Source organism: Neomonachus schauinslandi, chromosome 3, assembly GCF_002201575.2.
Source record: "Neomonachus schauinslandi chromosome 3, ASM220157v2, whole genome shotgun sequence".
Lineage (NCBI taxonomy): Eukaryota > Metazoa > Chordata > Mammalia > Carnivora > Phocidae > Neomonachus > Neomonachus schauinslandi.
Genome location: NC_058405.1, coordinates 145,683,196 through 145,709,389, shown reverse-complemented (window position 1 = coordinate 145,709,389; position 26,194 = coordinate 145,683,196). Strand labels below are relative to the sequence as shown.

The following is a 26,194-nucleotide window of genomic DNA, read 5'->3' as shown; positions in this document are numbered from 1 at the left end:
TAATGAAATCTATGCTTTCCCCAAAATAGAGTATGATATAAAACCGTTGACCAGCTAAGCTCCTGAATTAAAACTGGTGTATAAAATTAGCAATTTTAGGACATCTGGCTTTAGGACAGGGTAAAAGAAGAAGGAATTGTGTTATATATGAGAATGTACTTCAAATATTCTGTCCTTTTTTCTTCCTTCCTTCTGGGATTCGCATAATGCATATTTTGGTCTGCTTCATGGCATCTCATATAGGTCCTTTAGGCTATATTTTTTCTTCATTCTTTTTTTTCTAATCCTCAAACTAAATAAGTTCAATTGTCGTAGCTTCAAGTTCACTGATTATTTCTTCTCCTTGTTGAACTCTGCTGTTGAACCCCTCTAGTAAATTTTTTGTTTGTTATTGTACTCTTCACCTCCAGAACTTGTGTGGTTCCTTTTTAAAACCATTTTTAAAGTTACCATTTTAACAAAAGATAACCATTTTAACCATTTAAAAATGTATAATTAAGTACATTTTCAAATGCTGTGCAACCATCACTTTTATCCATTTGCAGAATTTTTTCATCCTCCCTAACAGAAAGTCTGCCACCATTAAAAAATAACCTCCCATTCCACACTGTCTCCAGTTCTTGTTAAAATTTATTCTTCTTTCACTATGAATTTTCCTTTTCTGTGTACCTCAGGTAAGTAGAATTATATAACACTTACCCTTTGGTATCTGGTTTATTTCACTTAGCAAAATGTTTTCAAGTTTCATACATGTTAATAGTATGTGTCAGAATTTTATTTCTTTTTAAGGCTGAGTAATATTTTTCTGAGGAAATGTTAAAATTTTCCACAGTGGCTTTTTGATTCCTTTTAATGATCTCTATTCTTTATGGATATCTCATTTAGTTTATACATTGTTTTTCTGATTTCCTTTACTGTTTGTCTGTATTTTTCTTTAGCTTTTTAAACATATTTAACAAAGTCATTCTATATTCTTTATATAATTAACCCAAAGCCTGGATTTCCTCAGGGATGATTTCTTAACATTTTGTTCCTCTAAATGTCCCATACTTTCCTGTTTCTTTGTATTCCATGAGTTATTTTGTTGAAAACCAGACATTTGAATAGTATAATATGGTAACTTTGGAAATCAGATCTCCCTCTTTTCCAGGGCTTGTTTTTTGACTGTTGACAGCTGTATTAGTCCATTTGTTTAGTGACTTTCCCAAACTATTTTTTAAAAGGCTATGCTGCTTGTCTTTTATGGTCACTGAAGTCTCTTATCTTTGTGTTAAACTAGTTTTCATAGAGATTTCCTTGAGCACCAGGAGCTAAAACACACACATGCCAAAATCAAGAGCCAGACGCTTGACCCACTGAGCCACCCAGGTGTCCCTTGGCTTGCACCTTTTTTGAACAATATCCCCTGCTTTTCTGGTCAGAGTTTCTAGTTATGTGAAACAGAGACAAGTGCTTTGCATCCCTCATTCAAGTATCTCCCAGACAGTTTGGGATGGACATATGCAATAATTTTCCTATAAAATTTGCTATGCTCCCTCTAGAACTAGGGACCAAGGACTTAACACTAAGGATGCAGGTTTCTTTTTCAAGAACTATGCTGGGAAGGAGTTAGAGCAAGGGCAAATAAATACACCACAAATCTTTGCTAACATTTTAAAGTTACCTTTTTCTTGTTCAATTCGTTGCTGTAAACCTTTGACTATTTTCCAGAATTCTGACAGAGTTAATTTTGATAGTTTTTGGTTTTTTGTCAGTGTTTCTGTGGGAGATGAAAACTTGGAGCTGTTTACTCCCTTTTGCTGCAATGGATACTAATGGTGTTTGTTTGTTTTTTGTTTTTTTTTTTTACAAATATGACTAACAAGTATTCTGAAATTATGGCCGGATCCATCTTGATTGGGTATTCCCAAGATAATAAATAATTTTTACTAGAAATTCAGCTTCAAATTAAAGTTGATTTAACTTTTCTTTTTCTAACTCAAGGTATATTTTAATAGAATGCTCATGTGCCTTCTTGGCAATATTTTCAATAACTAAATCACTAAAGAGATGAACGTTTGAAATTTATGTACTGATTTTTTTGAAATCACTCATTTTTTGTAATGTGCTTCACTAGTAAAGTTTACTGTTTTTAGAATTATTCTGTGTCCTTCATAGCATACTCAGCTAATTTATGGGTCCCAAATTTTTATGGAAAATGGCTAAGCAAACTACCACCAATGGCATAAATCTAGCTGCTATCTATTTTTTTTTAAAGATTTTATTTATTTATTTGACAGAGAGAGACACAGCGAGAGAGGGAATACAAGCAGGGGGAATAGGAGAGGGAGAAGCAGGCTTCCCGCGGAGCAGGGAGCCCGATGGGGGGCTCGATCCCAGGACCCTGGGATCATGACCTGAGCCGAAGGCAGACGCGCTGCCATCTATTTTTGACCAGCTTGAAAACTAAAAATGGTTTTACAATTTTTAATCACTGAAAAAAATCAGAAGAATGATATTTTGTGATGTGAAAATTGAAGTTCAGATTTCACTCTTTATAAATAAATTTTCATTGGATCCATTATTTGTTTATGTATTTTCTATGGCTGCTTTTGTGCTACAAAGGCCCAATGGAATAGATTTGAAAGAGATCATATACTCTGCAAACCTGTGGTGTTTATTGTCTAGGCCTTTACATAAAAAGTTTGCCAACCTCTGTTTTAGTACAACATAAACAGAATCAACAACCTAAGATGCCTTATGGATTTAAAGCATTCTTTAGGATCCACAGCTCAAAGACGTTTACTTCTAGAAATTTTAGCTACCAAAAAATTTATCAGGTGTTATGCTTTTTTCCCCCAATTTAATCATTGATACTTTTAACATCTTTTTCACTAGGTTAGCCAAACATGCCCAAAGTTTCATTTAACACATTACATTTAATACAGAACCTTTTTTGGATTAAGGGTTTTCCTGGGACTTAAATTTATGCATAATTTTAACCATTTTTCTATAATTTTGACAGCCTTTTTTTTTCTTATTAATACAGTATTTATTTGTCTTCTCTCTGTCAAACCCTGAGCCAGCCACTTTCCCCGGGCTGCCTGGGGAGGTATAGGAAAAGGAACATACAGGCAGACGAGACACAGGAGAAAGACCTATAGGAGGTGGAGATGGCTCCTTCACATGGCAAAGAGGATGAGAAAGACCACCATCAGGCAAAAAAGCCCCATGGTCTCCGAGAGGGCAAAGCCCAGAATGGTGTAGGAGAAGAGCTGTTGCTTCAGAGAGGGATTCCTGGCATAACCAGTGATGAGGCTCCCAGACACAGTCCCAATTCCAGGCCCAGAGCCAGCCACCCCTACCGTGGCAGCCCCAGCCCCAATGAACCTGGCTGCTGTGTCGATGTCCCTTGAAATGGCGCTGGTTTGGAAGCTGCGGCTAGGAATAAGTGAAGTCAGGGGACGTGGGGCTGCCAAGCTCCTGGGGCTCTTATAAGGTACCTCACCTGTCAGTGACTCCGGTGGTTTTAGCACCACTGTAGACAGTGATGGGCTCAACAGCTGAGAGGTGCTCCTGACCAAGAAGGGGGTGGAGATGAACTTTGCACAGGCGTACATTTTCAGGGGATGAGGGGCTGTGGTAGGAGAGCAGCTCCCAGTGCAGAGAAGACAGAGAGGGGTGGGGGCTGGGGGAGAGCCAATTTTGACAGCTTTAACAAGTAATTCTGAACTTGTTTCTTCTTCTACTTGAGTTGGAGAAAACTGGAAGTCTCCTTTACCATTAAAAAAACCCTTCATATTGAGTATATTATTCTTATATAGTAAATATTTAACTACAGAACTATGTGAATCAGAGTGCCTTGAAATCAGAGTGAATTTCAATTGTGAGAGATTTGCTTATTTCCTTATCAACTTTTGAAAAGATGGATAAAAGCTTTGATAAAAAATTTTACAGCAGAATCTTGTTATTTTAAAAGACAGCTTAAAAGCATATGATATTGAATGTCAGTGGTTTTGATGACATCTGTAAGGATACTTTCAACTTAATACTTGTGAATTTAAGCCCATTGGTAGAATTCTTCTGAAAATAGTTTTGAACTGGACTGCCAGTCATTTCTCATCAACTAACATTTTTGAAAGGTCTGCATCTATAAGTTACATGACTTTGTGTGATCTTTGAGATCAAATAATTTGAGATTATTATAAATAGACTAAATTACTAATTGAATCACTTCATTATCATTAGAATGTAGAAATTCTACCTCACAATCATGTCTTTTTCTCTAGGAGCTCCCTGTCATAACCTCACTAACTTTATTAAAATCCAATTTTGTAAAACAAAATTTTCTCAAATGTTTCTACTTTAGCACTGGCTGCTGTCAGAAAAATTTCAGATAAAAGAGAAGATGTCACATTCTCTAAAAATTCATGAGTCAGCATTAGGGTAGATAGTGATGATGACTGACACTCTTTGCTGTTTTGGATTTTTTAAACAAGATCCTTAGATTCCAGTGGCAAACATGCTGAAGTTGGATCCATATCACAAAGTAGCACATTAACTGATTTTGAAAAGTGTCTTTTATCACCGTACTAGCTATTCCTCTTGTTAAATTTTCATTACTTTTTTTTTTTAAAGATTTTATTTATTTATTTGACAGAGAGAGACACAGTGAGAGCAGGATCACAAGCAGGGGGAGAGGGAGAGGGAGAAACAGGCTGCCCGCGGAGCAGGGAGCCCAATGCGGGGCTCGATCCCAGGACCCTGGGATCATGACCTGAGCCGAAGGCAGATGCTTAATGACTGAGCCACCCAGGCGCCCCAAATTTTCATTACTTTTTATGTTCTTACAAATAGAGCTTTTATTTATATTCATGAAAAAATATTTATATAAAGGATTCAATGACTGCTGACCAACAGTTTTTTATTGATGGTAATTTATCCACAAAATACCTTTGTCTTTTCTGAAAAGTTTTTTTTTTTAAGTGACAAGAGTCATTTTATGCATTTTATCCACAGTAATTAATTTCTTCTAGATGGTGCTTTATTTATAGTTGGATCTTTTTCCTTGGGAGATATTTTATAAACTGATGAAACATTATTTGCAGATGGGAAAGACTGATTTCTTATATCTGGTATACTTTTTCTTTAATGGTGAACCAATCAGTTTCATATCTGTGTTATAGAATTCATTTGAGTGTCATCTCAATTTGCTAACTATTTTGGTGAAAATACCCTCTAAAAATTTAACAGGAAACATCCAAGGCCATTTTCTGGTAGTTGCTTAAGTGCTGACTGGTTACTGTGTACACTTTTTGTCTCTTTATCCTTATGACACTTAGGTAATACTACCGCTCTGCCTTTTCTTATACCAAAATGCTTATCAAAAGCATTCATCAAAACATTCTCTTACCCAGATCTCTATTGCACTTTCTTTTGCTCTTAAACTTTTGCTCAATATTATAAAAATTATCTCATAGGACAATATGTTATGCTTTAAAGACCACTTTATTTTCTAAGGGAAGTAAGCATAGTTATATCAGGTATAAAAGCTTCAGTGCTCATCCTGGTGACGTGGTGAGGAAGATTTGGAAATATTGGTGTTAGTTCGAGAAAACACCTTTGATAGAGCTGAAGATACCTTTGCCAGCATTTTAGATCCTTGTTTGGAAATACTAGTCTTGAGAGTTTCTGTGGACAAAGCAGAAAAGTAATATGGATATTTATTAGACATTCTAATTGAGAGAAATTATACTATAGCATTGATGATTTAGAATTCAGAAGGATGATCCTTTTAATGTATTGTTGGATCCTATTAGCTAGGATTTTGTTGAGGATTTTGGAATCCATATTCATCAGGGATATCAGCCTGAAATTCTCCTTTTTGATGGGGTCTTTGCCTGGTTTGGGGATTAAGGTAATGCTGGCCTCATAGAATGAGTTTGGAAGTTTTCCTTCTGTTTCTATTTTCTAAAACAGCTTCAGTAGAATAGGTATTATTTCTTCTTTGAATGTTTGGTAGAATTCCCCAGGGAATCCATCAGGCCCTGGACTCTTGTTTTTTGGGATGTTTTTGATCACTGCTTCAATCTCATTACTGGTTATTGGCCTATTCAGGTTGTCAATTTCTTCCTGTTTCAGTCTTGGCAGCTTATAGGTTTCCAGGAAGGCCTCCATTTATAAAATACTTTATGGGATTTAAAAAACATTCACAAAGACTCTTTTGATTTGATCCTTCTAACACTCTTATGAGGGAAATAGGAAGAACAATATCTCCATTTTGAATACTGAATCTTGGCAAGGTCAAATACCTTGCATAAGGTCATATGAGTAGAAAATGGCCACACTGGAACAGGGTCCAGCTTTCTGGCTCTCATGGCATCATTATACCTAATGCATTCCCATGCTTCTTTAGTCACGAGTGCAAAGAATGTCTTTCTTTATCTAGCAGAACGCTCTTGGAAAATGCCAGATGAGCTAAACTCACATGGGAAAGTAACTTTCAACTCTATACAGTAAGGGTATCTATTTCAGAGTGCTTAAGTGACAGCACAAGTGCATTAAAATTGCTATAATTTCTCACCTACTTTGTGTGAATTTTCAGTTGGCTAACTTCAAGTGATTTTTTTTTCTTATGTGAGATAAGACTGTATAGATAATAAAAGAGTTTTCATTTGGTTTCATTTTTCTACTTGACTTATTCAGCACATGGGCTCTTGAAGAATATCATATTTTAATTATCACAAAATGATATATTTACATGTAAACATGTAAAGACCCAAAGTGAACATTTATGTACTTTTTTGAAACTTTATAACAGGGCATAAAAACACACATGCCAGTAAAAACCAATATTTTCTTAATTCCAGTAGATGCCAAAGTTCATCACTGTACCTCTTGCAGTTATCTAGAGTTATCTTTTCTAGCAAGATAATGTTCTATGATTTTTTTTTTAGATTTTATTTATTCATTTGACAGAGATAGATACAGAGAGAGAGGGAACACAAGCAGGGGGAGTGGGAGAGGGAGAAGCAGGCTTCCCACGGAGCTGGGAGCCCCATGTGGGGCTCGATCCAGGACCCTGGGATCATGACCTGAGCTGAAGGCAGATGCCTAATGTCTGAGCCACCCAGCCGCCCTGATAATATTCTATGATTAAAGCAAAGATAGCCTACAGTAAATTTAACTATGAAGAACAAAAAAGTATTTTTAGGTTTTTACCTGTGCTATTATTTTTAAAAATGACCTAAGAATTTAAAAGGAAATAGCCAAAATCTGCAGCAATAAGACACAAAAACATGGATGAAAGAGAAAGATGTACATTCTGAAAAAGTAAGATAAATTTTTTACTGACATGATTGAGACATTGTTGCAAGACTTCTGAAATTCTTATTGGAGATATTAAAGAGCTTCCATTCTTAAAAATTGGTGGTCTTATTAAAAATTCAGATTACTGGGCACCATAACTCAGAGATACTAACTTAGGCAGTCTAGAGAGGGTCTAGGAATCTGCATTGTTAAAAAAAATACACTGGGTGATTCTGATGTAAAGCAGTTCCTGGAAACACACTGAGGGTACTGCCTCAAATATGCATCCATTCTAGATTCCTTGTATCTTCTTCAAGACCAGTGGGTGGCTAGTATCATAGGTTAACCTACATGAAGCTCATCCCTAGAGAGAGTACTGAACCCTGTGTTTGTCCTTTAATAGTTCTTTTCGTAGCAAAACTATGGACTATCTTTGGTCATTACCCAATATGGGGCTCATTCTGGGATGCAGTGGCCACAATATGGAACCATATTATGGAGGGAAGCAAAAATGGAGGATCAAAGTCAGAAGATCTGTTTTCAGGCCCTAAAAGCTCTCCATTTTTTGACTGTGTAAACTCAGGTGATTATTACCTCCATTTTCTCTTTTGTAAATTAGGGCATTATGATTGACAGAGGGAGAGTAGTATGGTATAGGGGATATAGACAAGTTTAGTTTGGCCCACAAAACATTTCACAAAAGCGTTCAATTACTTGATAAAATTTGAAAGTCAGGATTTTCACATAAAACTTTCATCACCAGCTTCTTCTGAAAAAGGCTGACTTGAACTGGAAGACCTAGCAACAACCCAGTATGTTAGTGATTGGACATGAGTATCAGCTCCTCCTTTATACAGGACATGCCATCTCCAGTGGACCACAGACCTGCTCAACCTACTGCTCTTGTTTATAGTAACTGTCTGGCTCCTGTGGGCATTTGAGTGTATGAATTATGGTCGTATTGAATGAGCTTAAGCTTTGAAGTTGGGCAGATCTATGTTCGAATCTCAGCTCTGCAGTTTATTAACTATGGGGTGACCTTGAGTAACCTACTCTTGTTTTCCTCTTCAATGACTCTCACTTTCCTCTTTAATAAAATGGAGATATCTGCTACCTAATAAATGTTAGTTCCATTATTTATTACTGTGGTTTGACGTTAAAGTGAAAGAATTACATAATAAACTGCAAAATGGCTATACACACATACATATACATAGGTAAGTATATTATTTCAATCTCAGTACTCAATCTCAGGTATCAACACTGAAAGGGAGGAGCCAGTCATTCCAGGAGGAATGCTAAAGGATAGTATATTTTGTACCTGAAATGAATTCTTTTGAGGAATACACACTGCCAGTAATATTCTTGTTTCCTTCAAAGATGGTGATAAACTGCCAAGACAAAGTACATAGTTAATGTTCTATTGCACTCTACACACTAGAGATACCTAGAAATCCCCCAAAGATGTAGTACAACCATTGTAGCACCTTACATAAATAGTATCTGTGCTCTGTAGTCTCAGAATTATTCTCTGAGTCTTGGGCTCATAATTTTTGCCAATTGTGGCACCTAGGATTGACCCTTGTCATAGATGTGGGCCTTAGCCACCATTAAATGATGATCAGGCATCTTAAGTCAATAAAAATGCCAGCTCTGTCTGCCCCCTCCCTCTTTTGGGTGAATTGAAATAAGTAACAAATTATAAATTCTTTTCTGATGCTAGAGATAATGGTAAGTGGGGAAGGAAAATGGATGTTCATTATGTAATTCCAATTTCCTGTTATGGAAATCTTAGGCATTTTGGGGTCTGGAGCAATAAAGTGGCTATGTGGACCTAATCAGGTAGGGAACATGGCTCAGATGATAGTTTTACTCTATAGGCCTATATCACCTCTGAATGCAGAAGCAGCAATCTTCTCAGAAATGTATAAAGTAGACTGGCTTAGGTTGCTGGGCTTCACTGTATATATTTTATAATACTAGTTATTAAATAAGGAAATCAATAAAGAGAAATGAAAGAAGGCCTAAATACATGAAACATAAAATGTGTTATGTATAGATTATGTAAAGACCACCAGATATTATAAGAGTTTTATCATAGTTCCTCCAAGAGGATTTGAGGCAGCTTATTTATTTATATATTTCTGGAGAGCTGAGGAATAAAATGGAGCTGAGACTATCTCTAAATCACTGATTCTCAGTATGGGCTGCACAATAGTTATATGTGGAATTTTTTTTGAAAAAATATGAATCCCTGGGTCCCACACCTCCAATTGAATTTAAATTTCTGAGGTGGGGCATATATTGATATCTTAAAAAAAAATGCCACGTGTGTGAGACTGACTTGACAATCCCTAATCTAAAAGCAGAAGGCAGATGCTACCAAGTGTCTGAGATGAGTAAGTATATGTAAGTTCTGCTGGAAACATCTATCTTTGCATAAGGTTTAAGAGTATTTGCCATTTCTTCATGGAACACTATTATAATCACTGCTTTAAAATTTTGTCTGAAAATTCCAAAATCTTGGCTGCATTGGACTTACATCTCTTGTCCTTTCCTTTAAAAGTTTTGTAGACATTGTCTTATTTCTTTACATGTTAAGTAATTTTGAATTCTATCTTGGGCATTTTAAATAATTTATGAGATTCCAAGAACTGTTAGAATCCTCTTGAGATGGTTGAGATTTTTGTTTGTTTTTTTGCTTAACTAGGTAATTAGCCAACTTAGATTCAGACCACACATCCTACCCTGCCTTTTATGGCTGTGTTTCCAATGTAAATTCAATTTCCAAAGTCTTGGCAGTACTTTTTTGTATCCCTCTGTATGCACCACTATTAAAGCTATAGTTCAAGTTCTCAAAGCCTTTTGTTTATACAAGTTCAGGTCACTTCCATACCTGCACAGCTCAGGAGAGACTTTTCAGACAGATTTGTAGGGGATCCTTTTTTGATGATCCTCTGTGACTTTTTTTTTTCAGTATCTTTAACACTCAGAAGTCCCCTTTTCTGGTTCTATGGCTAAATGCTGTGGCTACCCTCCCTGTGTGCTGTCTCACACATCCCATAACTGCATCCATGTCTAGGGTGAAATGACAAAAGAAAGCAGAGAAAAAAGTAGCAGATTTCCTTCTAATATTCTTCAGGTTTCTGGAGACCTTTTCCTAATTCTTCTGGTCAGAGAGAAGGATTTTCTCTGAGTTTTAAGTGCCTCAGCAGCCTCTGCTGCCATTGCTGTGTAGCTTCATGTCTGAAACTTGCCTTGAGGCAGAACCAAGAGAGGCAGAAAAAGTGGGAAAAAAGTGACTTTCTTCTACTTCCCAGTCCACAGGAACTTCTTCCTAATTCTGGTAAGAGAGCAATGGTTTCTCCTAAAGATTTATTCTGCCTATTCTATGTAATTCCAGGATTTGAACTGCTCTGGATCTAAACTTGGAGATATGGGGGGGGAGGCAGCAGGAAACTGATAATGGTATTTGTAATCCTTTGAGTTTTTATTTCCCTCCTCAAATTCCTGCTATTATTTATTCAGCATCCTCAGTAGTTTTCCAGCATTTTTAGTTGTAAAAAGAGAGAGCCGAGGTGGAATGTGCTTACTACACCTTACTTTGAACTGGATTGGATATACCAGTTCCAACCATGTTTCACCATGGAAAAAGCTATAAGTGAGGGGAAGGGCAAAGAGCCAAAAGGGTCCAGATTAGCCAGGGATTCAGCCTGGCACAAGGAATAGTCTAATCAGGTTGTCAGTCTAGAGATTCTCTGTCTCCCTGTTGTTTCCATATGATTTTACTTGGAAAATATGGTCTAAGTGAAGCCTGAGGTTGTCAAATAGATGTTTATATTTATTAATGAGGATTAGGTTGAATGAGGAACTAGCCCAGCATCTTCAGGGTTTGGTATGAGTAAGAACTGTAAGGTTTGGTTCTGAAAACTACTCTGATAATGAGAAGGGATTGGAAAATCCATCAGGATTATGTGTGCATGGTGTTTGGGAAACTCAATTAGAATTGGTATTCAATTGAGTCAAGAAACAAAGTGATAAAAACAGAAGAGGATCTGTAGCTTCAGCCCTCATTGGAAACTCTAAAAAGGATTAAGGAAGAGGAAATTTCCTGAGTTTATGGTGGGGAGTAGCAGGGCCTTTTGGAAAGCTGCCTTTAAACAGTCAGTCCTTTGGAATACAGAAAAATAGATGGAATCTGCACTAATTTCCTACAAGCCAGTTTCCTCTGTTTTTGAAGCTTCTGTTCCCTCCCTGCTTCCTCCAAGTTCCTCACTTGGGTCTACCTGCCCTAGACAAGGCCAAGTGACTCCTTGTAGCATTTTCTTCAGAGAACAGTGGCTCATTCTGTGCACTTAAGCAAGGAATAATTTAATTGTAAAGTGAGAATTTTGATTAGGGGATTTCTCTAGTACCATGGACAGGTCTCAGCCAGAGGGGGCAATCTGAGCAGGAAGAAATTGTGGATAGGGGTGTGTTTCCTGAAGTCCCTCAAATAGTACAACCCAAGTCCTGATTTGACCTTGAAAACTGGGCTATATTAAACTGGACCCCATGTATACCAATTGCAGTTTATTGAAAAATATTTACCTTAACACTGTTTGACTTCTCTGGCATTTGCTCCTGAGAATTTCCTGTTGGGGAGGGCAAAAAAAGGAAAAATAGTATTTTTTTTGGAGGCATGAATAGTACTGAGACAAACCTGGTCTTATTACTTTTCACCAGAATGTTCTAGAATTTAGGCAAGTAGAAGAAACTATTATTACTCTCAGTGTATTGACAATGGGAATAAAACTGAAATAGGTAATATCCCTAGAATTCTAGAGCATATCTTATATCTTCCTTTAGGAATTATGGAAGATAAAATATGATTTGGTAGGAGAGGCAGCCTCTGTAACTTAACAGCCACATGTTTATGCACAATACTCAATCTCTATAAGCCTATTTGTTTACATGTAAATGAGAGATTACCTTATAGATGATTCCTAGGGGCCTTCCAGCTCTAACACTCTTTGATTCTACATAGCTAATTAAAAGCAGATAATTGGAACAAACAGGAAAGTGCTGGTTTTATGAAATAATTTGAGTGAGAACCAGGAGAATTTTGAGGCAATACCAAGAGGAAATGTGGAGGAATTGCTACAGAACCAAAAGTTGCCTAAGTTCCAGGGGAGGTTAGTATGCCTGTAAAACAAATTTAGCCTAAGGAGTTAGAAATGATGAGAAAATTTTTACAAAGATCCACCACTAGGGGGGCTGAAACTCTGAATTTGAGTCAGCTTCACTTCTTCGAGCTGTGTGAACATTGGCAAACTGAATCCAATTTACTTGACTCTGTTTCCTCATTATGTAGAATGTGAATGAGACTATCTTCCCTGCCTGTCTCACAAAAGGATGCAATGAGATATCTTATATAAAAATATTGTGCATTTTATAGAAATGTAATCATCAAGGGCCAAAACAGGTGGTGATTCTCTGCATTATCCTTTAGATCAATGTAGGTTTTGGGGGGAAAAAAAGTTGTAGTAGAACTTCAATTAACTCAAATATGAGAGGGATTGATTATTGCACTTATCTGACAATATTGGTAAAATTTTATTGTTGGTTGATAATCTTTTTAAAGTACCTGACTCTATATTGCACATAATTGAACTAACTGACTTTTGCTTTTAAGTGACTGAGGGTATTGGGTTTATTCCAGGGCTATCATTCCAAACGCAGGGTAAGTTTCTAGGCTAAATGGCTGTCAACTTCTGAGGATATACTAGGAATTTGTTTTGATGAAAAGACAAAGAAAAATTTCTGATATTTGAGGGTCTCAGGTATTCAGATTTGTTATTTTATTGTATATTTACATGAAACAAAGAATATAATTTTTCAGTCCTAACCTCTCCATTAAACTTCGGTCTTAAATATCCTATTTCTTATGTGATACCTCAACTAGAGGTATTAGAGGTATTAGAATATCTAATGGGTACCTCAATCTCAACATAACCAAAACAGAATTCTTGTGCTTCTCATTAGTTATTCCCATTGTCCCTCTTATTTTACTAAATGCTCTTCCTCCTCCTACTATATGCCTATTTTAGGTTCTTGGGAATACAGCTGTGATCTTCATGGAGCTTACATTCTAAAAGGAGGTAGTGAAAAAAACAATTAATGGTCTGTCAGATAGTATTAAGTGCCAGTGAGAAAAATAAGCAAAGAAGTGGAATAGTTAGTGCCATGGTGGGAATGAGGCTACAATTTCAGACTATGGTCAAAGAATACCTCACTGAGAAGGTGAAATTTGAACAAAGACCTGAAGGTGAGGGATGAGCAATGCAGATGTAGGGGGAAGAGCTCTACGCAAGGATCAGCAAGAGCAAAGGCCCTGAATGCCTGGAATGTTTAAGGAATAGCAAGGTCCATGAGGCTGGTGCAGGGAGCCAGAAAGAGAAACAGGGGAGGATGTTAGAAATGTATTGGGGGAGAGGTGATGTCCAGATGACGTAGGGTTTAGCAAGCTATCATAGTTTCTTTGGCTTTTGTCCCAGATGAGATGGGGAATACCTATCAATATCTGGAATTATCTTGTTTATGTCCTTAACTGTTGATGTCCACCCCAGGTTACAGTGTAAATTCTATGAGATTAAGGACTTTGTTAGTTTTGTTCATACATGGGATTCTAGAACACAAAGGAAATGCTCAGTAAATATTTGAATGAATGAATAAATAATGACTGAATTGGGTAGGTGAAATACTACTGAAGGATGTAAGACTTAAGCATGATCATTGCAAAAAATTGGAAAAGAAAAAACAAAACAAAACACTGCATTTATGGTCAGGAGACTTAAGATCCAGAATTGGCTCTGCCTCAGCTTCCGAGTAACCTTGGCAGAACTGCTTTGTCATCCTTAGCTTGAGTTTCCTCATGTAAACATGAGGGGGTTTGTATTAAATGGTTTTTGTCTCACTAGCAGCCTATGATTCCATACTACAGGTATGATCTGTGATTATTGTAGCATCTTCTGATTATGGTGTGTTTATAGAATTCTGGCATATTTATTGCTATTCTAGGAGTCATCTTAATGAAAATAATTTCACTTCCAAGTTGAGACAATATGTTTTTAAAGTAATTCCTTGAGTGGGTTTTGTGTTTGAAATAGCCAAGTGTGGACCTGTGGTTTGAGTTTTAAAGCCACTTTACAGTAAACATGACACTCTACCTCTTGTATGTATAATAACTGTTAGAACCACATTGATCCTCTGAGGTTTCAAAAAATAGAGAACCAAAAAGTTCTCACAAATGTTCCAAGGAGTAGGTACTAATAGAGATTTTTAAAAATAGTGAAGTCCATACTAGTCAGATATTAATGTGAGCAAATAAATTTAACTCTAAAAGCTCCACCCCACACACTTTTTTGTACATTTTTTTGTACAAAAAGTGTGTACATTTTGGTAGGATTAAGCACAAAGGAAGAGTAAGAAATCATTAAATCCTAGTATAATGGGTTCTGGCTCAGATAAAAGCTATTGTGTGTGCATCCTTATTTTATGAATATTTTTCACAGGAGCATGGTAAATATGAATTCATAATGTGACACAATATTCTTGATCAAAATCATTAATAAAATCTTGATGGTCATTCAGCAAAGGCAAATTAGTTGGCTCATCTTAACACCTGAGTGATGTAGTACTAGATTATTTTCCAAAAAATAGGTAAATTCACAGGAAAAAAAAGGTATCAACCTTAGGTTTGATAACTAAAAAATTCATCAAGGCAGTAAACAAAGCAGTAAAAAAACAAAAAGCAATAGCTGAAAAGTTCATTAAAGCAGTAAAGCAGTCTCCTTTTGAATTTAAGAAAAATAATAAATCCAACCTTCTAATAATTTGTCACTTGTATCTGGGGTAAAATCTTCAGTCTCACTAAAACAAAAGAAAGAGAACATTTCATTTTCTGTGTATTTATTAAATGAAGAAATTACTGGTTAAGCAGAAGAACAATCTGTCAGTTATTCTTCATATGGAAGTAAACCTGTAATAATTTATAACTGAGTTCCCAAATCAAATGAAAATAATTTCTAAATTGACATTTTTTCACTTTTAAAATTTTGGTTAAATATACATAACATGAAATTTGCCACCTTAACCATTTTTAAGTGTACAGTTCTGTGCTTGAGTACATTCTCATTGTTGTGCAACCATCACCACTATCTATTCTCCAGAACTTTTTCATCTTCCCCAACTGACACTCACATAAGTGGAATCATGTAATATTAGTCCTTTTGCGACTGACATTTCATTTAGCATAATGTCTTCAAGGTTCATACGTGTAGCATGTGTCAGAATTTCCTTTTTAAGGCTTAATAATATTCTATTGAATGTATATATCACATTTTCCTTAACCATTCATCTATCAGTGACTCTTGAGTTGCTTCCAGGATTTGGCTGTTGTTAATAAAGCTGCTTATGAATATGAGTGTATGAATATCTGAGTGACTGTTTCCAATACTTTTGGATATATATCCAGAAGTGTAATTGCTGGATCCTAAGGTAACTCTATTTTTTGGTAAACTGTCATACTATTTCCCACGGCAACTGCACCATTTTATTTATTATTATTTTATTTTTATTTTTATTATGTTATGTTAGTCACCATACAGTACATCATTGATTTTTGATGTAGTGTTCCATGATTCATTGTTTGTGTATAACACCCAGTGCTCCATGCAATACCTGCCCTCTTTAATACACATCACCAGGCTAACCCATCCCCCATCCCCCTCCCCTCTAAAACCCTCAGTTTGTTTCTTGGAGTCCATAGTCTCTCAGGTTCATCTCCCACTCCGATTCCCCCCCCCCTTCATTTTTCCCTTCCTTCTCCTAATGTCCTCCATGCTATTCCTTATGTTCCACAAATAAGTGAAGCCATATGATAATTGACTTTCTCTGCTTGACTTAGCTCACTTAGCATAATCTCCTCCAGTCCCATCCATGTTGATGTAAAAGTTGGGTTCTCATCCTTTTTGATGGCTTAGTAATATTCCATTGTATATATGGACCACATCTTCTTTATCCATTCGTCTGTTGAAGGGCATCTCAGTTCTTTCCACAGTTTGGCTATTGTGGACATTGCTGCTATGAACTTTGGGGTGCATATGGTCCTTCTTTTCACTATATCTGTGTGTTTGGGGTAAATACCCAGGAGTGCAATTGCTGGGTCATAGGGTAACTCTATTTTTAATTTTTTTGAGGAACCTCCACATTTTTTTCCAAGGTGGCTGTACCAACTTGCATTCCCACCAACAGTGTAAGAGGGTTCCCCTCACTCCACAACCTCTCCAACATTTGTTGTTTCTTGCCTTGTCAATTTTTGCCATTCTAACTGGAGTAAGGTGGTATCTCAATGTGGTTTTGATTTGAATTTCCCTGATGGCTAAGGATGATGAACATTTTTCATGTGTCTGTTAGCCATTTGTATGTCTTCTTTAGAAAAGTGTCTGTTCATGTCTTCTGTCCATTTTTTGACTTGTTTGTTTTTTGGGTGTTGAGATTGAGAAGTTCTTTATAGATCTTGGATACCAGCCCTTTGTCTGTAGTGTCTTTTGCAAATATCTTCTCCCATTCTGTGGGTTGCCTCTTTGTTTTGTTGACTGTTTCCTTTGCTGTGCAGAACCTTCTTATCTTGATGAAGCCCCAAAAGTTCATTTTTATTTTGTTTCCCTTGCCTTTGGAGACATGTCTTGAAAAAGTTGCTGTGGCCGATGTTGAAGAGGTTATTGCCTATGTTCTCCTCTAGGATTTGGATGGTTTCCTGTCTCACATTGAGGTCCTTCATCCATTTTGAGTTTATCTTTGTGTATGGTATAAGAGAATGGTCGAGTTTCATTCTTCTGTGTATAGTTGTCCAATTTCCCCAGCACCATTTATTGAAGAGACTGTCTTTTTCCATTTGATATTTTTTCCTGCTTTGTCAAAGATTAGTTGACCATAGAGTTGAGGGTCCATATCTGGCCTCTCTATTCTGTTCCATTGGTCTATGTGTCTGTTTTTGTGGCAGTAACATGTTGTCTTGGTGATCACAGCTTTGTAATATAGCTTGAAATCAGGCAACGTGATGCTCCCAGCTTTGTTTTTCTTTTTCAACATTTCCTTGGTGATTCGGGGTCTTTTCTGATTCCATACAGATTTTAGGATTGTTTTTTCCAGCTCTTTGAAAAATGCCAGTGGTATTTTGATCGGGATGGCATTGAAGGTATAGATTGCTCTGGGCAGCATACACATTTTAACAATGTTTATTCTTCTGATCCATGAGCATGGAAGTTTTTCCATCTTTTTGTGTCTTCTTCAATTTCTTTCATGAGTGTTCTGTAGTTCCTAGAGTATAGATCCTTTACCTCTTTGGTTAGGTTTATTCTGAGGTATTTTATGGTTTTTGGTGCTATTGTAAATGGAATCGTTTCTCTAATTTCTCTTTCTACAGTGGCATTGTTAGTATATAAGAAAGCAACTGATTTCTGTGCACTGATTTTGTATCCTGCCACATTACTGCATTGCTGTATGAGTTCTAGTAATTTGGGGGGGTGGAGTCTTTTGGGTTTTCCACATAAAGTGTCATGTCATCTGCGAAGAGAGAGAGTTTGACTTCTTCTTTGCCAATTTGAATACCTTTTATTTCTTTTTGTTATCTGATTGCTGTTGCTAGGACTTCTAGTACTATGTTGAACAATAGTGGCGAGAGTGCAGATCCTTGTCGTGTTCCTGATCTTAAGGGAAAGGCTCTCAGCTTTTCCCCATTGAGAATGATATTCACTGTGGGTTTTTTTATAGATGGATTTATGAAATTGAGGACTGTTCCCTCTATCCCTATACTCTGGAGAGTTTTAATCAGGAAAGGATGCTGTATTTTGTCAAATGCTTTTTCTGCATCAATTGAGAGATTCATATGATTCTTCTCTCTCCTCTTAATGTGTTCTATCACATTGATTGATTTGCAGATGTTGAACAACTGCACCATTTTAAATACCCAACAACAATGTACAAGGATTGCAATTTCTTCACTTTCTTGCCAACACTTATTTTCTGTTTTTATTTGGTTTTGTTTTCTGTTTTGACAACAGCTATCCTAATGGGTGTGAAATAACATCTTAATGTGGTTTTGATTTGCATTTCCCTAATGATTAGTGATGTGTTGAGTATCTTTTCGTGTACTTATTGCCCATTTCTATATCTTCTTTGAAGAAATATCTATTCAAGTCCTTTGCTCAATTTTAAATCAGGTTGTTTGATTTTTTTTTTATGTTATTAAGTTATAAGAGTTCTTTATATATTCTGGGTAGTAACCCCATATAATTTGCTAGTATTTTCTCCCATTCTTTTCACTCTGTCCTTTGAAGCCAAAAGATTTTAATTTTGCTGAAGTCCAGTTATGTAATTTTTGTTGTTGTTGCTTGTGCTTTTAGTGTCATATCCAAGAAATTATTGCCAAATCCAATGTCATGAAGCTTTCCCTCATGTGTATTTTTTCTTTTTTTTAGAGAGAGAACATGTGTGTGGGCAGGGGCAGAGAGGGAGAGAGAGAATAGAATCCCATAAGGACTTCCCACTGAGCTCTGAGCTCAGTCTCACAACCCTGAGATTGTGCCCTGAACTGAAATCAAGAGTCAGACACTTAACTGACTGAGCCATCCAGGCGCTCCTTCCCCCATGTTTTCTTATAAGAGGTCTATAGTTTTACTTGGATCTTTGATCCATTTTGAGTTAATTTTTATATATGTTGTAAGATAAGGGTCTAACTTCATTTTGTGTGTGTGTGGTTATTAGTTTTCCCAGCACCATTTTTGAGAATGTTCTTTTCCCATTAAATGGCCTTGGCATGCTTATCAAAAATCATTTGGCCATATATGAGAGATTTATTTATAGGCCTTTTATTTTATTTCATTGCCTTATATATCTGTCTTTATGTCAGTACCATACTGTTTTCATTACTATGTCTTTGCAGTAAGTTTTAAAATTAGTAAGTCTAACTTTATTCTTCCTTGTCAACATTGTTCTGGTTATTTGGAGTCCCTTGAGAGACCATATAAATTTTTGAATGAATTTTTTCTATTTCTGCAAAAAAATGCCATCAAATGTAATTCTTATAAAAATACTAATCTGTAGAATACTTTGTGTAATTACTGACATCTTAACAATAGTAAATCTTCCAATCCATGAATTTTTAAATTATTATTATCATTTATTTTTTTTAAAGATTTTATTTATTTATTTATTTGAGAGAGAGAGAGAGAGAGAAACAGCATGAGAGGGGGTAGGGTCAGAGGGAGAAGCAGGCTCTCCGCCGAGCCGGGAGCCCAATGTGGGACTCGATCCCAGGACTCCAGGATCATGACCTGAGCCGAAGGCAGTCACTTAACCAACTGAGCCACCCAGGCGCCCTAATTATTATTCTTTAAATTTGAGTATTGTATGCTACTGATGAATCACTGAACTCTACCTCTGAAACTAATAATACACTATATGTTAATTAATTGAACTTAAATTAAAAAAAAAAGAAACCCTCCCAAAAAATATTTGAGTATAGTTGACATACAATGTTATACTAGTTTCAGGTGTACAACCTAGTAATTTTACAAGTGTATACATTATGCTATGTTTACCACAAGTGTAGCTACCATCTGGCCCCATACAGTGCTATTACAATATCATTGAGTATATTTCTTATGCTTTGCCTTTTATTTCCAATACAGTCATTCCATAACTGAAAGTGTATATCTTCCACTCATCTTACTCCCTCTCCTTTGGCAAGCATCAGTTTGTTCTCTGTATTGTACTTACAGGTCTGATTCTGCTTTTTGTTTATTCATTTTTTTTTTTTTTTTAGATTCCACTTATGAGTAAAATCATATGGTATTTTTTCTTTCTCAGTCTGACTTACTTCACTTAACATAATTTTTTATTAATTTTTGTCTCCTTCAATTTCCTTCAGGAATATTTTATAGTTTTTAGTTTTCCTTTTTGGATTCTTCATTGTCAGTGTATAGAAATGCAATTGATTTTTCTGTGTTGATTTTCTATCCAATAACTTCGATGAATTCATTTATTCTAAAATTTTTGTTTCTTTTTTGTATGGAATCTTTAGGGTTTTCTACATATAACATAATGTTATCTGTGAATAGAGATCATTGTACTTCTTATCTTACAATTTAGTTGCCTTTTATTTTTTGTTTAACTGCTCTGATTAGGACTTCCAGTATGTTGAATAGAAGTGGTAAGAGTGGGCAACTATTTCTGATCTTACAGGAAAATCCTTCAGGCTTTCACTCTGAGTACAGTATTAGTTGTAAGTTTCCCATATATGGCTTTTTTTAAATTTTGAGGTAATTTCTATTTCTAGTTTTCTGAGTTTTATTATTTTGAAAAGGTGTTGAGTGTTGTTAAATGGTTTTTCTGCATTAATTTAGATGAGAATGTGTGTGTTTTCTTCATCTTGTTAATATGTTGTATTACATTTTTTATATGTTGAACCTCCCTTGTATTCCTGGGATAAATCCCACATGAGTCATGGAGTAAAATATTTTAATGTTCTGTTGAATTCTGTTTGCCAGTAATTTGCTGAAGATTTTTCCATCAACATTCATCAGGGATATTAATCCGTAGTTTGCTTGTACTGCCTTTTTCTAGCTTTGGTATCAAAGTAATGCTGGCCTCATGAGTTTGGAGATATTACCTCCTATCCAGTTTTTTTGAAAGAGTTTGAGGAGGGTTGATGTTAATTATCCCTTAAATGTTTGCTGGAATTCACCAGTGAAACCATCTGGTCCTGAGATTTTCTTTGTTAGGTTTTTGGTTACTGATTCAATCTCTTTACTAGTTATAAGTCTGCTCTGATTTTCTATTTTTTTCATGATTCAGTTTTGGTAGTCATGTATTTCTGGGAATTTATCCATTTCATCTGAGTCATCCAAATTGTTGGCATATAATTGTCCATAGTACTTTATTCTAATCCTTTTTATTTCTGTAAAATCTGTTGTAATGTCCCTTTTTTTCATTTATAGTTTTAGTTTTTTGAGCCTTCTCTTTTTTCCATAGGGAATCTTACAATAATTTTGTCAATTTTTTTGGTCTTTTTGAAGAGCCAACTCTAGGTTTCATTGGTTTTATCTATTATTTTTCTATTTTGTATTTTGTTTATCTCTGCTTTATATTATTCCCTCCTTATACTAGTTTTGAGTTTAGTTTGTTTTTCTTCTCTTAGTTAATTAAGGTATGAAGTTGTTATAAGATCTTTATTAAGAATTTACAGCGATAAATTTCCCTCTTAGTACTACTTTCACTGCGTCCCATAAGTTTTAGTATATTTTCATTTTCATTTGTCTCAAATATTTTCTAATTTCTTCTGTGATTTGTTCCATTGGCTGTTTAAGAATATGTTGTTTAATTTTTACATATCTGTGAATTTTTTCAGTTTTTCTTCTGGAAAATATGTTGTATTACATACTCTAATTTCATTTCATTGTGATTGGAAAGGATGCTGTGTATGATTTTAATATTTTAGAATTTACAGACACTTGTTTTGTGATCTACATATGGTTTATCCTGGAGAATATTCCATGTACACTGAGAAAAATAATCTGCTGTTGTTGGGTGGAGTGTTCTCTATAGATTTGTTAGTTCCAATTGATCTATAGTGTTTAAGTCTTCCAGATATTCTGTCTGGTTGTTCTATCTACTACTGAAAGTAGTTTATTGAAGACCCCTATTTCTATTGGAGAGCTAGAGCTGTTTCTCTCCTCAATCTCGTCAGTGTTTGCTTCATATATTTTGGAGCTTTCAAGTTTGTTTCATATGTGTTTTTAATTGTTTTGTCTTCTTGGTGAATGAACCCTTTTGTCATTATAATAATGTTCTTTGTCTCTTGTTTTCCCTTAGAGTCTATTTGCTTGATATTAGTATAGCTAACCCTGCTCTTTTTTGGTTTCTGTTTGCATAGGATATCTTTTCCTATCCTTCCACTTTCAACCTATATGTGTCCTTACATCTAAAGTGAGTCTCTTAAAGACAATATATACAGATCTTTGACTTATGATGGGTTTACATCCTGATAAACCCATTATAAGTTGAAAATATCATAACAAAAATGCATTTAATACACCTAAATTACTGAACACCATAGATTAGTCTAGCCTACCTCAAATGTGTTCAAAACACATTAGTGTACAGTTGCAAAAAATCATCTAATACAAAGCTTATTCTATAATAGAGTGTAAATATTTCTTGTAACTTATTGAATATTTACTGAAAGTGAAAAGCTGAATGGTTATATGTGTACAGAATGGCTGTTCACATATCGGTTGTTTACCCTTATGTTTGTGTGGATGACTGGAGCTGTGGCTCACTGCTCCTGCCCAGCATCACAAGAGAGTATTGTACAATGTATTGCTATCCCAGGAAAAGGTAAAAATTCAAAATTCAAAGTATGGTTCACTGAATGGGTATTACTTTTGTACTATCATAAAGTAAAATATCATAAGTTGCACCATTATAAGTTGGGGACTGTTTGTAGTTGGATCCTGTTTTATTAAATACCTTCTATTAATCTGTTTTTTAATTGGAGTGTTTAGTCCATTTATACTAAATTACTGATAAGGAAGCACTATTTTTGCCATTTTGTTAATTTTTTTCTGTATATCTTATAACGTTTTTATACCTCATTTCCTTCACTGCCGTTTTCCTTTGTGTTAGTTGATATTTGGCAGATACATAGTTGGTTGGTTCCCTTTGCATTTTATTTTATGAATATTCTATACATTTTTTTGTTGTTGTTAACACAGGAATTATATATAACATCCTAAAATGATGACATTCTGTCTTGAATTGACACCAACTTAACTTCAATTGCATACAAAACTACCCCTTTATAGATTAATCACCATTCCTTTCATGCTATTGATATCCCAAATTATTTCTTTATATATTTTATACCTGTCAGCATAGGTATATAATTGTTTAATTATGCATTTATCTTTTAAAACCTGTAGAAAATAAAAAGTAGAGTTATTAACCAAAATTATAATACTGGGTTTTTATATATTTGTCCATGTATTTACCTTTATTTGAGAACTTTTTATTTTTATATGGCTTTGAGTCATTGTTTAGCATGTTTTCCTTTCAACTTGAAGGACTTCTAGGATTTCTTCTAGACCATGTCTGATGGTAATAAAAATCCTCAGTTGTTTTTTTTTTAAACTTAGAATGTCTTTATTTCTCTTTCATTTATGAAGGGTATTTTTGCTAGTTATAGAGTTCTCATTTGATAGTTTTCTTTCTTTTAGCCCTTTAAATATATCATCCACTGCCTTCTGGCCTACAAGCTTTCTTCTGAAAATTTCCCTGAATGTTCTATGGGGATTTCTTGTGACCATGACTGTCATTTTTCTCTTGTTGCTTTCAAGATTCCCTTTTTATTTTTGTCTTTTGACACTTTGATTTGAATCCGTCTTGGTGTGGTCTCTGTGTATTTATGCTACTTGGAGCTCATTAAGCTTATTGTATTTGTATATTAATGACATTTTTCAAATTTGGTGAGGTTTTAAATTATCATTTCCTCAAATAATCTCCCCACCCCCTTTCTTTCTTTTGGAAGTCCCATGGTACCTATATTGATATGTTGGATGGTATCCCATACATTCTTCAAGCTCTGTTCATTTTTTTTTTTAAGTGTATCTTCTTCATACTCCTCAGATTCAATAATTTCAAACAACCTGTGTTCTCGTTCTCTTCTGCCTGAGTCTGCTCTTAAACCCATCTAGTGAATTTTTCAATTCAGTTATTATATTTTTCAGCTCCATAATTTCTGTCTGGTTCTTTTTTATAATTTATATTTCTTTGTTTTTATTCTTATGTTGCTCATATACTTTCCCCCTGATTTTCTTTAGTTCTTTGTCTGTGTTTTCCTATAGCTTTTGAACATATTTAAGATAGTTATTTAAAGTCTGTTGTATATGTCCAGTTGTGTGCTTCTTCCTGGCCATTTTCTGGAAATTTATTCAGTTTCTTTAAATGGGCCTTATTTCCATGTTTCTTTGCCTGTATAATGTATTATGTTGAAATTTAGGCATTTGAAGAAACAGCTACCTCTCTCAGTTTTGGGAGATTGGTGTTGGAAGCCTTTCACTAATTAACAGGACTCAATCTTGGGAATAGACTGAGGCAGAGCCTTAAGGTCTTAGGTCTTTTCTCAGCATACATTCTTCTCCGCCTATGTATGTGCTTTCTTTTTTCAATTTGTCTGTTTTGGGTTTGTTTTTTGTTTGTTGGTTGTTTTTGGTTTTTTGTTTTTGTTTTTTTGCTTATTTAAAAAATAATTTTATTTTATTTTATTTCATCATGGTAAGTGTACTCTTTACTCTTTAATTCCCATCCCATATTTTCCCCATTCCCGCACCCACCTCCCATCTGATAACCATCAGTTTTTATGCTCTATAGTTAAGAGTCTATTTCTTGGTTTGTCTCTCTCTCTTTTCTCCCCCCCTTTGGTCATTTGTTTCTTAAATTCCAGATATGAGTGAGTTAGTATGATATTTGTCTTTTTCTGGCTGACTAATTGCACTCAGCATTATACTCTCTAGCTTTTCTCATATTATTGCATTAATCTTTCTTTATCTTTTCTTTTTTTTTTTTTTGAAGTAAGCTCTGGGACCAACATGGGGCTCAAACTCATGAACCTGAGATCAAGAATTGCGTGTTCTAATGATTGATGCAGCCAGGTGCCCCTGTTCATGTTACTGCAAATGGCAAGATTTCATTCATTTTTTATGGCTGAATAATATTCCATTGTGTTTTATATATATATAATCTCACCTCTTTTTTATCCATCCATCTATTGATGGATACTTGGTGTGCTTTACGGTTTGGCTATTGTAAATAATGCTGCAATAAACATAGGGGTGCTTGTATTCCTTTGAATTAGTGTTTTTGTATTTTTTGGGTAAATACCCAGTAGTTCAATTCCTAGATTGTAGTTTTATTTTAATTTTTTGTTTAACTACAAAAAGTTTTCCACAATAGCTGCACCAATTTGCATTCCCACTAACAGTGCAAGAAAGTTCCTTTTTTTCCCACATCCTCGCTAACACTTGTTTTTTGATTTTAGCCATTCTGATAGCTGTGATGTGATATTCTCATTGAGGTTTTGATTTTCATTTCCCTGATGATGAATAATGTTGAACATCTTTTCTTTTTTTTTTTTTTAAAGATTTTATTTATTTATTTAACAGAGAGAGACACAGCAAGAGAGGGAACATAAGCAGGGGGAGTGGGAGAGGGAGAAGCAGGCTCCCTGCAGAGCAGGGAGCCCGATGCGGGACTCGACCCCAGGACCCTGGGATCATGACCTGAGCTGAAGGCAGTCGCTTAACCAACTGAGCCACCCAGGCGCCCCTGTTGAACATCTTTTCATGTGACTGTTGGCCATCTGTATGTTTTCTTTGGAGAATATCTGTTCATGTCTTCTGCCCATTTTTTAACTGAATTTTTGTTTTTTGGGTGTTCAGTTGTATCAGTTCTTTATATATTTTGGATATTAACCCTTTATCAGATATTCATTTGCAAATATCTTCTCCCATGTTGATTCTTTCCTTGGCTGTGCAGAAACGTTTTATTTTGATGAAGTCCCAATAGTTTATTTTTGCTTTTATTTCCCTTGCCTCAGGAGATATATCTAGAAAAATGTTGCTATGGTTGATGTCAGAGAGATTACTGCCTGTGCTCTCTTCAAGGATTTTTGTGGTTTTAGGTCTCATATTTAGGTCTTTAATCCATTTTGAGTTTATTTTTGTGTATGGTGAAAGAAAGTGGTCTAGTTTTTTCTTTCCTTCTTTCTTTCTTTCTTTCTTTCTTTCTTTCTTTCTTTCTTTCTTTC

General features: G+C 35.3%; 2 protein-coding genes across 2 annotated transcripts in view; both read right to left on the bottom strand.

Moving 5' to 3' along the window:
* Window positions 1-3,161: 3,161 nt before the first annotated feature.
* On the bottom strand, window positions 3,162-3,653 carry LOC110592221 (ATP synthase F(0) complex subunit C2, mitochondrial-like). Its single transcript, XM_044913355.1, has one exon. The coding sequence runs from the start codon at window positions 3,597-3,599 to the stop codon at window positions 3,162-3,164; it is 438 nt and encodes a 145-aa protein (XP_044769290.1). The 5' UTR covers window positions 3,600-3,653.
* A 1,880-nt stretch (window positions 3,654-5,533) lies between these two features.
* The window catches only part of FSIP2 (fibrous sheath interacting protein 2), a 107,872-nt gene continuing 87,211 nt past the window's right edge, over window positions 5,534-26,194 (bottom strand). Inside the window, 4 exon segments of the mRNA XM_044913354.1 lie at window positions 5,534-5,670; window positions 8,609-8,678; window positions 11,878-11,921; window positions 15,152-15,198. Coding sequence (XP_044769289.1) covers window positions 5,534-5,670; window positions 8,609-8,678; window positions 11,878-11,921; window positions 15,152-15,198 — 298 coding nt within the window.

Excerpts from the sequence above, each read along its gene's own strand:
- LOC110592221 (XM_044913355.1), bottom strand. The coding sequence starts at position 3,599 with ATGTACGCCTGTGCAAAGTTCATCTCCACCCCCTTCTTGGTCAGGAGC.